General features: G+C 49.9%; 1 protein-coding gene across 1 annotated transcript; it reads left to right on the plus strand.

The window, feature by feature from the left end:
- The first annotated feature begins 319 nt into the window (after window positions 1–319).
- Window positions 320–8523, plus strand: CTRC (chymotrypsin C). Its single transcript, XM_023551915.2, has 8 exons — window positions 320–713; window positions 2247–2338; window positions 2437–2534; window positions 4269–4394; window positions 5208–5344; window positions 6311–6456; window positions 7252–7404; window positions 8460–8523. Exons 1-8 carry the CDS (start codon window positions 674–676, stop codon window positions 8472–8474), a joined length of 807 nt encoding a protein of 268 aa, XP_023407683.2. The 5' UTR covers window positions 320–673; the 3' UTR covers window positions 8475–8523.
- Window positions 8524–10843: the final 2320 nt, after the last annotated feature.

The following is a 10843-nucleotide window of genomic DNA, read 5'->3' on the forward strand; positions in this document are numbered from 1 at the left end:
CCACCTTCTCGGATTATATGTCCAGTGTACAGATTGATAGGTGTGGTGAAAGGACACACCCTGACGCACACCTTTCTTGACTTTAAACCCCTCAGTATCCCCTTGTTCTGTCCGAACAACTGCCTCTTGATCTATGTACAGGTTCCACATAAGCACAGTTAAGTGTTCTGGAATTCCAATTTTTTGGAAATGTTATCCATAATTTGTAATGATTCACACAGTCAAATGCCTTTGCATAGCCTATAAAACACAGACAAACATCTTTCTGGTATTCTCTGCTTTCAGCCAGGATCTCTCTGACATCAGCAATGATATCCCTTGTTCCACTTCCTCTTCTGAATCCAGCTTGAGTTTCTGGCATTTCCCTGTCGATATACTGAATAACCATCTTTTAATTATCTTCAGCAAAATACCCAGAGTGGTAAGGGTTAGCCTGCAAACCTCAGAATTTGGCTGTGTCTCGGGATGTTTGGAAAGTCTGTACCCTCGAGCCAGCTCCATCTCCCATCCAAGTTAAACAGTAACAACCCAAGGTCGGGGAAAGAGCCTTGTTGGAACAGGTTTCTTCTCCCCAAGCGGTGGCTTAGCCTTGACCAGGTGGGGCCCACCCCCTCTCCTGCCTATAAATATACTCCAGCCCCCTTGGGGGCCATGCAGTTCGGACACTCACACCATGTTGGGAATCGCAGTCCTCGCCGCACTCCTGGCCTGTGGTAAGATCTGGGTGGGGACTAGCTGCTGCCAGTGGGCTGTGAGCTCTGAATGGCCTCCTGGGGACAAGGCCAGGGGCCCTCTTCTCAATAAGGCTTCAAAAAAGGAGTTTGGGGTCCAGTGTGGGCTGTGTGTCAGACAAGTCAGGTCCCCTCTCCTTAGCTCTGTCTCCACCCCAAAACAGGACAGTGGCCTGACCTCCCTAGGTTGGGTGAGGATTAGAGATGAGGTGTGGAAAACACCGAGCATGGGGTCAGGGACACAGAAGATGCCACATCCCAGATTCGCTCCAGGGACCATTGGAGCTTACACTTCTCTGTGACATCTCTCACTTGGGGACTCTTTGCTCTCCCATTTTGGAGGCATTCCATCAGATCAGGAATCAAAGGACTTGGCTTATATGGCACTCACTCATGGCAAGACTTAGACCAGTCACTCCATCTCTCTAAATATCACTGACTTGTTTGGAAAATAATAGCACTGGACTGAGAGTTCTTCCAGCTAAAATCCAAAACCAAACCCATTGCCGTTGAGTGAACTCCGACTCATAATGACCCTATAGGACAGAGTAGAACTGTCCCACAGTTTCCAAGGAGCACCTGGTAGATTCCAACTGCTGACCTTTTGGTTAGTAGCCGTAGCACTTAACCCTTATGCCAGCAGGTTTTCCCCTTCTAGCTAACAACATTAATAATGGCAGCCCTTGTTTATTGTGTGTTTACTATGTGCCAAACTGTGTGATAAGCTCTTTTACATGCTAATTTGACTCACACAACAACCCTGAGAGGTGTTGTTGTTGCTGGGTGCCATAGAGTCGATTCCAACTCACAGCTACCCAATGTGACAGGGTAGAACTTTCTCATAGGGTTTTCTTGGCTATAATCTTTAGGGGAGCAAATCACCAGGTCTTTCTCCCTTGGAGTCACTGGGTGGGTTCCAACTGCCAAACTTTTGGTTAGCACCCGAGCATTTAACCATGGTGCCACCAGGGCTCCTTCCCTGAGAGGTGGGTTCTATAACTACCTCCATTTTGTAGATGAGGACATTGAGGCTCAGTAAGGCTCAGTATATTGCCCAAGATCATTTGACCAATTAGTGGTTGAGCCAAAGTTTGAGTCTAGGTACTCTTGACCTATCCACACAGCTTCCTAGCAGCAACATTCCATAAGTCTGGATTCGCTGCTCACACACCCCCAGGGTAAGGGTGAAGGACGGGTGTGCTCAGGCTCCTTTTTATTTCCTTCAATATACTAAGCAGCTGCTCTGTACTGGGCCCTTGCTAAGCCTCTTATATGCATTGTTTAATTTAGTTCTCAGGACAAATGCACCAGGATAGTGTTAGTCTTCCCATTTCACAGAAAGGGAAGCTGAGGCCCAGAGAGTTAGGTGTCTTCCCCAAAGTCACGAAGTGAAATACGAACCCATGTCTGCTGGCCCCCAAACCAGTGTTCTTTCCACCTGCCCCCCAACCTGTCCCCACCCCAATGGGGATGCCAGCCCCACCCACCTGAGCTCCTCCCCTCCTGCTCACCCAGCCTCCAGCTGCGGGGTCCCAAGCTTCCCCCCCAACCTATCAGCCCGGGTGGTAGGAGGAGAGAATGCCAGACCCCACAGCTGGCCCTGGCAGGTAAGCACACTGCTAGGGGATGGGAGATGGGAATGGGGAGGGTGGTGGGGTGAGGGTCCCCAGGGACGTGACTCGTGGCCCTTCTGCACCCTCTCCAGATCTCCCTCCAATACCTCAAGAATGACACGTGGTGGCACACATGCGGTGGCACCTTGATCGCCAGGAACTATGTCCTCACGGCAGCCCACTGCATCAGGTGAACTGGGATGACACTTCACCCTGGGGTGGGGGCCTGATAAGCTGCTCTTACAGACCACCTACAGCCTACAGGCATGGGGCTAAATAAGTTACTTACATCCAGTAACTCAGTTGTTCATTTAGTCATGCAACAAATATTTATTGCGCACCTATTATGTGCCAGGGAATACAGCAGGGATGAAGACCTCGTCTGTGTTCTCAGGGAGCTATAGTCTAGTGGAAGACAGAACAACAGACAATTGAAGAAGTAAATACATATCAGGTGGTGAGGGAGAAAAATAAAGCAGGAAGAGGATAAAAAGTGGGGAGGGTTCTATTTTAAAGGGTGTGGCAGAGGGAAGGAGTCCCTGGGTGATCCAAATGTTTAACAAGCTAACCAAAAGGTTGGAGCTTCCAGTTCTCCCAGAGGTACTTTGAAAGAAAGGCCTGGTAATCTAAAAAACCAGCCACAAAAACCCTACAGAGCACAGTTCTATCCTGACATACATGGAGTGACATGAGTCAGAATGAACTTGACAGCAAATAGTTTTTTTTTTTTTTGACTGAAGGAAGACCTTGTCATAACGGGATATTTGAGCAAAGATTTGGAGGAAGTAAGGAAAGCCAGGGGACAATCTAGGGAAGGGCATTCCAGGCAGAGGGAACAGCCAGTACAAAGGCCTGCTTGGTGCGTTTGAGAAATAACAAGGAGGCCAGTGTGGCAGGAGCAGAGTGTGCGAGGGGGCAGGCAGGAGCGGGGAAGCTGGAGAGGAGACACGCAGGTCGGTAGTGCAGACCACTGTCAGGACGTTGGCTTTGACCCTGAGTGACACGGAGCTATTAGAAGGATTTTGAGCAGAGAAGGGACCGGGCTGACTTATATTTTAGAAGACTCCCACTGGCTGCTGGGTTAAGGATGGACAGTAGAGAAGTCAGGGTGGAAGCAGGGAGGCAGTTAGACCACTGTTGCAACAATGCAGGCAAGAGATGATGGTGGCTTGGACTAGTTTATTCCCGCAGCAGCCCTGGCACCCAAGTTCTCATATTATCTCCACCTTACAGGTGAGGAAAAGGTCCCTGGGTGGCATAAGCAGTTTGCAATCAGCCGCTAACCAAAGGTTGGTTGTTCTAACCAGGGCTTCCAACCGGTTTTTTCAGGCTCACACCCCTACTGAGAACTTGCATTTCTAACACGCTCTCAGGGGATGCTAACGCTGCTGGTTAGGGACCAGCTCAGAAGCACTAGTAGAGCAGTAGTCCTCAGACTTTATGTTACATGAGACTCACCTGGGAATCTTGTTAAAATGTAGACCCTGATTCAGTATATTTGGGGTAGAAATGCAAATTCTCAGGAGGGATTCAAGCTAGAACCAATAGTTCTAATCCCTGGTTCTAACCCACCCAGTACCTCTGCAGAAGAAAGGCCTGGTGATCTGCTTTCATAGAGATCACAGTCAAGAAAACCCTATGGAACAGTTCTACTCTGAAACACATGGGGTCGCCATGAGTCATAATCAATTCAACAGCAATGGGTTTGTTTGTGGGTTTTTACAGATGAGGCAACTGAGGCCCAAGGCTACCCACGAGGAGTAACGAAGCCACAACATGACCCAAATCCTTTGACTCCGAGTCCAGGGTCCTTTCCCTACACCCCACTAGGAACGGTCAGTAGGGATGGACACTCTCCTTTCTATGGTGGCCACAGGGCTGTGCCACCAAATCCACTCTGACCCTGTCTCTTTCCTCTGCCCAGCAACTCCCTTACCTATCGAGTGGGCCTGGGGAAGAACGACCTGACCGTGGAAGACGAGGAGGGCTCCCTGTTTGTGGCTGTGGACACCATCTTTGTCCATGAGAAATGGAACTCCTTGCTGGTACGGTGAGTACCTGCCTGACCATCTCACTGTTCTTGGGGACAACCCAGAAAGAAGAGAGGTCCCTGAGACAGAGCTGTAGAGCCTGCCCCTACTCTGTCCCTGACACCCCATCCTCACCCTGAACAGCCAGCCAGGCAGCCTATTTATGCAAAATGGCAAAATACTAACTGGAGACAGACACCCCTCCCACCCCAATCATTGGCAAGAGTCCTTGGAACATACGGAAGGAATAAAAACGCAGAGGCCCGAGGGTGTCCTGCCTGGAGCCTCTCAGCCAGAGGTTGAGCCGGTGCTCACCTTTGTTGAGCACCTACTGCATGCTTACCCTGCAACAGGCCCTTTACATGCCACTTCTTATTGAACCCTCACCAGGAACAAGGAACCAATGCTCAGAGAGGTTAAGGCATGTGTCTCATGTCACACAGCCCAGTACATGGTAGAACTAAGAATCAAACCAGGTCTGTCTAGCGCCGCCCACTTCCATTCTGGTAAAATGAAAATATAAAACTCACAACTGTAAGGGTCCCTCTTTCATCATTACAACTTCCCATTTGCTCTGGCTTAATTTCGGATTGATACATAACCGGCAGTGGATCGGAATGCTTCAGCTCTTGTCTCCTCCTGTTAAACCTTTGCATTTAAAGGGATGGGTGATCAAGTTAGAAGGCAGATAATTTGCCCTGGGACACATCTGTCAGCCAATAAGAAGCTAGCAGTCCATGACATTTATGGAGGACCCCTGGCCACCCCTGGCATGACTCCCAACTCACAGCCCAGGGCCCTCCAACCCACTCACCCTCTAACTTGGATTCTAGCAACGACATTGCCCTCATCAAGCTGGCGGAGCCTGTGGAGTTGAGTGACACCATCCAGGTGGCCTGCCTGCCAGAGGAGGACTCCGTGCTGCCTAATGGCTTCTCCTGCTACATCACTGGCTGGGGCCGCCTCTGGAGTGAGTACCAGTTGCCGTTGAGCTGAATCTGACCGGTGGTGACCCTATGTGTGTGTGTCAGAGGAGAACTGTGCTCCATAAGACTTTTAATAGAAGATTTTTCTGAAGTACCAGGCTGTTCTTCTCAGGCATCTCTGGGTGGACTCGAACCTCCAACCTTTCAGTTAGTAGCTGAGCACATTTAGTACACTCCTGGCAAATCATGAGAGCCTTCCTGGAGGAAGCAACTCCAACAACAAGCACTCTGAGTATACTTGCCCATCACTTTTCCTTTCTGCCTAAACATTTTCACATTTTGTTTACCTTTGTAATGATAACAGCTAGTATTTCTTACACACGTACTATGTGACAGACACTCTAACAAATCAGGGTTGTAAGGATTGAATGGATTAGAATTGGCCAAGTGCTTAGAATATGGCTTGGAACATAGTGTCATATAAGTACACGTTAAGTCAAATAAATAAACCATGGGGCAGGCATACCAGATGCCCAGATAAAGTCCAGCTGAATTAAGGATTTAAACGTAAATAAATGAAACTATAGAAGACCTAGAGAAAAACACAGATCATTACTTAGAATACCTGGGCTGAGAAAGACCTTTGACTATGGTACACCAAGGCAGAAGCCTGAAAGGGAATGGTTGACAATTAAAACCCTAGCATCCAAATTGAAGACAACTGGACTCAATGGTTATTCCTTGAAGGCTTTCTGCAGATCAATTCAGCTCCAAACCTGCTTCCCCTTCCCCACCCTCACAGGGTTCTCTCCCCCAAATGGTTCAGGACCATTGGCTCAGAGTCTTGCCTCTTGATTAAGGTCATGTGTGTGGTTCCCACAAAGCCCTGCCAGGTCTCACTCCCACCCAAGGCCTCTGTTCCCTGAAGGCCCAGCAGGTGGTGGGCCTGGGGCTAGGCTCGGGCTAGCCCCATCCTTGCTGATGTCCTGGTCACCGCCCTCTCTCCTCAGCCAGCGGCCCCATCGCCGATGAGCTACAGCAGGGCCTGCTGCCGGTGGTGCAATATTCCACATGTGCCAGAATCGACTGGTGGGGTTTCCTGGTGAAGAAAACGATGGTGTGCGCCGGGGGTGACGGTGTCATCTCGGCCTGCAACGTGAGTGCCAAGACCCTGCGCCTCGTCCCTACTCCAGGTGGCCAAGTAGGGTATAGTGAGGGAAACAAGGAAGCTGGGAGTGGGGAGACCCATATGAGTGAACCCTCTCCCTGGGAGAAGACTCTTCCCCGCATGGGTCCAGCAGGCTCAGGAGAAGACCTGTCACCCATAACCCACCCCTTCCCCTCAACTTCTCTTCACCCCTGTAGACAGAGCAGGAGAGTTGAGTCAGAGTTACACACCTAACTAGCTGTGTAACCTCAGGCAGGCTATTTAACCTCTCTGAGCCTCAAATTCCCCATCTATTAAATGGGGACATAGAAGAAGCTTCATTGACGTCTCTGCACAGGTTCCTTCATGCCATCAGCTCCACTAGTCCCAGAATACAGGGGACTTGGGGAGATCTGACACAGAACCAAGAAACACTTAAGACAGTGAGAGACTGTCCTGTTTTCAAACACACAGCCTCCTCCCCACTCCCACCTTCCCCACTTTCCCAGGTCTCCAGCACAGCCCCCAGCATCCTCACCTTTCTGGGCAGCTCACAGAGCTGAGGAAACCAAGGAACAATCACACAGCAAAACAAAAACTAGTCTGACACCACACGCACCCCCAGAGCTAGGCCAAGGCAGCCCCAAGCCAGATCTCTGCCTCCCTCACGGGAACAGGTCGAGGCATAAACAGGGGACAAAGGCTGAGGGGCCAGCCCACATCCCACTCCCCACCCTGCCTCAGTTTCCCAGGCTTGCCTCTAGGGGAGGCCTGGTGGCTAATCCTCCACCCTGTCTGGCACAGGGGGACTCGGGTGGTCCACTGAACTGCCAGGCAGAGAACGGCTCCTGGGAGGTACATGGCATCGTCAGCTTTGGCTCAAGTCAGGGCTGCAATATCCAAAAAAAGCCCACAGTCTTCACCCGAGTGTCTGCCTACATAGACTGGATCAACAAGGTGGGTGCCCGCCTCGCTCCTGTGACCCCCTCCCTCCTGCCCCCATGGACCCCTCCCCTCACACACCCATTTCTTCAATCGTTTACCCACTTGCTTACTCACCAAACAAAAAACCAAACCCAGTGCCATCGAGTCCCTTCCGACTCATAGCAACCCTATAGGACACAGTAGAACTGCCCATGGGGTTTCCAAGGTTGTAATCTTTCCGGAAGCAAACTGTCACATCTTTCTCCCATGGCGCTGCTGGTAGGTTAGATCCACTGACCTTTTGGTTAACAGCCGAGCACTTAACCACTGCACCATCAGGGCTCCTTGCTTGCTCAAAAATCAAAACCCATTGCCATCAAGTTGATTCTAGCTCATAGCCACCCTATAGGACAGAGTAGAACTGCCCCATAGGATTTCCAAGGAGCAGCTGGTGAATTTGAACTGCCGACCTTTTGATTAGCAGCCAAGCTCTTAACCACTGTGCCATCATGGCTCCTCTTGCTTGCTCAGTCACCCCTTTATTCACGCACCTATTTATTCATTCACACATTCACTCACTCATTCACTCATTCATTCAGTCACTTGCTCATTCAAGAAGTATTGATTGAGCGCTTACTGTATGCAGACCTCTAGTTGAGTGCAGTGAAGGAAACACGCATTAACTCTTCCATCCATTTGTCCATTGGCTTCAGCAAATGCTTATGTCCTGACCCCAGGCACCACACCAGTACCCCCAAAATGACATGTGGCCCCATTAGAACAGGGCCCAACAGAGGAGAGGGGTGGTGTGGATGGCCATTCATCATCTTGGGGCTCACCCTGGACTGGGGGCTTTCACATGAGGGGGTTGGGGGAGGATGTTTTCTGAGCCCCTGTTTGCAGTGGCGGTGGTCCGAGATACTGAGGGGAGTTCAAGGCCCTTGGGCAGACACAAGGCTGGCGTGTCAAAGCCCGGGGCCGCGTGTCATGCCCCTCCCCTCTGTGTGCCCACACTCCTGTCTGAGCTCCGCACGGCCCCAGAAGGGGCACACACCTGAAGTCCCTTACACTATTCTCTGCTCCTCCAGAAAATACAGCTGTGATTCGTCCTTGGAATGCATGGCAGCCACAACAACAATAAACACCCTCCCCATCAACCTGCCTCAATTCTTCCTTTGTGCCTTCCCTGGGTGTCCCCGGGCTCTCTAGCGGCTGCCCTTTTCCACACCAGGGATTCCAAAGAGAGGCCTCCTCAGCCTGGCTAGCGCACGGAGGGAGCTGCTGGGGTCGTCCCAGGAAGCCACATAGATATGAGTTAAGAACACAGGAGATACTTTCCCCCCTCTGTGATCCTGGCCAGAGCACCCTCTTCTCTGGTCCTGCTTCCACAGAGGGCTTCAGTGGGTCCTCAAAACCCCCAAGCTACAGGTGGAGGATGGAGTCTTCCCAAGGGCAGCCGCCCCCAGCCCAAAGGGGCCAGCCCCAGGAGGATTCCCAGACCCCACGGACAGCCACTGGCTCCCTGAGGAAGGGACACCCCAGCAGACCCCTGTACCGGGCACAAACCCCACAGCTGCTGTTGGCCAGGGTCTGTGGTTCCAGAAGTGTTGAATGAGTCCTGACCTCAGGCCAGCCTATGCTGGGCACAGTGGTAATGCAGCCCTCAGCTGCTCAGGTTTGAGGAAAGCAATGGTTTCTACACAGAACTACAGTGGGTCATACTGGAAAAGACTTCACTATGTTAGACAGGTGGGAAACTGAGGCCCAGAGAGGAAAGTAAGAACTGTGCAGCCATGCATGAGCAGATGGAGGCTCAGAGAAGGGAGAACACCTGAGGCTGGCTGGAGGGCAAGTGAGACCCAAAGACAGAGTGACCAGTGTCCAGTGAGGGTGGGGACAGTTATTATGAGGGACATTCTTGGACCCCTAACCGTAGGAGTGCCTAGCTGGGTGCTCCTGAAAACATGCTGATCTATGGTGGCCTTCTCCAGTACGTCTCCAGTGGAAGTGGGGCAAGGGAGCAGCTCCCTAACCCCAGCCTCTGAAGTCCCCACAATGGAGCTGCAATCTTGTATGTAGTTGTTGTTGTTAAGTGCCATTGGGTCAATTCCAGCTAGTAGCGAATCTGTACAACAGAACAACACTGCCTGGTCCTGCACCAACCTCACAATCGTTGTTATGCTGGAACCCATTGTTACAGCCACTGTGTCAGTCCATCTGGTTTAGGGTCTTCCTCTTTTTCACTGACCCTCTACTTTACCAAGCATGATGTCTTTCTTTGGGGACTGATCGCTACTGATAACATGTCCCAAGTATGTGAGACAAAGTCTCACCATCCTCGCTTCTAAGGAGCATTCTGGCTGCACTTCTTCCAAGACAGATTTGTTCGTTCTTCTGGCAGTCCATGGTATATTCAATATTCTTTGCCAACACCATAATTCAAAGGTTTCAACTCTTTTTTGTTTTCCTTATTCACTGTTCAGCTTTTGCATCCAAACACAACACGGTGGGTCAGGTGTACCTTAGTCTTTGCTTTTTAACACTTTCAAGAGGTCTTTGCAGCAGATTTGCCCAATGCAATGGGTTGTTTGATTTCTTGACTGCTGCTTCCATGGGCCTTGATTGTGGGTCCAAGTAAAACAAAATTCTTGACAACCTCAATCTTTTCCCTGTTTATCATGGTGTTGCTTACTGGCCCAGTTGTGAGGATTTTTGTTTTCTTTATGTTGAGGTGTAATCCATACTGAAGACTGTGGTCTTTGATCTTCATCAGTAAGTACTTCAAGTCCTCTTCACTTTCAGCAAGCAAGGTTGTGTCATCTGCATAACACAGGTTGTTAATGAGTCTTCCTTCAGTCCTGATGCCCCCTTCTTCTTCATAAATCTATTTCGTCAGATTATTTGCTCAGCATACAGATTGAATAACTATGGTAAAATGACACAGCCCTGATGCACACCTTTCCTGATCTTAAACCACACAGTATCCCCTTGTTCTGTTCAAACAACAGCCTTTTGGTCTATGTATAGGTTCCTCATGAGTACAATTAAGTGTGTGCATAGTAGCGAAGATTAAACAACAACAAAAAAACCCTTGCCATTGAGTCAATTCTAACTCATAGTAACGCTATAGGACAGAGTAGAACTGCCCCATAGGGTTTCCAAGCAGCAGCTGGTCGATTCCAACTGCCAATCTTTTGGGCAGCAGCTGAGCTCTTAACTCTTTTTTCTTTTTTTTTACATCTTACCAAAGATAAATTGTACAAAAAACAACGGACAGCAATAAGTTTGTAGTAACTCAAATACATCATAAATCGGGGACTACCTGTAATCCCTCTTTCTTATGTTAATGAGGTCTTATCAGTGTGGGGTGAGTTTTAAGCCAATCACTTTTGAGATACAAAGAGAGCAGATTAGGCACAGATGCAAGAAAACACAAATGGAGAAAGACTGATGCCACGTGGAGATCGCCAAG

Source organism: Loxodonta africana, chromosome 3, assembly GCF_030014295.1.
Source record: "Loxodonta africana isolate mLoxAfr1 chromosome 3, mLoxAfr1.hap2, whole genome shotgun sequence".
NCBI classification, from domain to species: Eukaryota; Metazoa; Chordata; class Mammalia; order Proboscidea; family Elephantidae; genus Loxodonta; species Loxodonta africana.

Excerpts from the sequence above, each read along its gene's own strand:
- CTRC (XM_023551915.2), top strand. The coding sequence starts at position 674 with ATGTTGGGAATCGCAGTCCTCGCCGCACTCCTGGCCTGTG. Across the intron at positions 5,345-6,310 it reads TGGCTGGGGCCGCCTCTGGA|CCAGCGGCCCCATCGCCGAT; the intron begins GTGAGTACCAGT and ends CTCTCTCCTCAG. Across the intron at positions 6,457-7,251 it reads GTGTCATCTCGGCCTGCAAC|GGGGACTCGGGTGGTCCACT; the intron begins GTGAGTGCCAAG and ends TGTCTGGCACAG.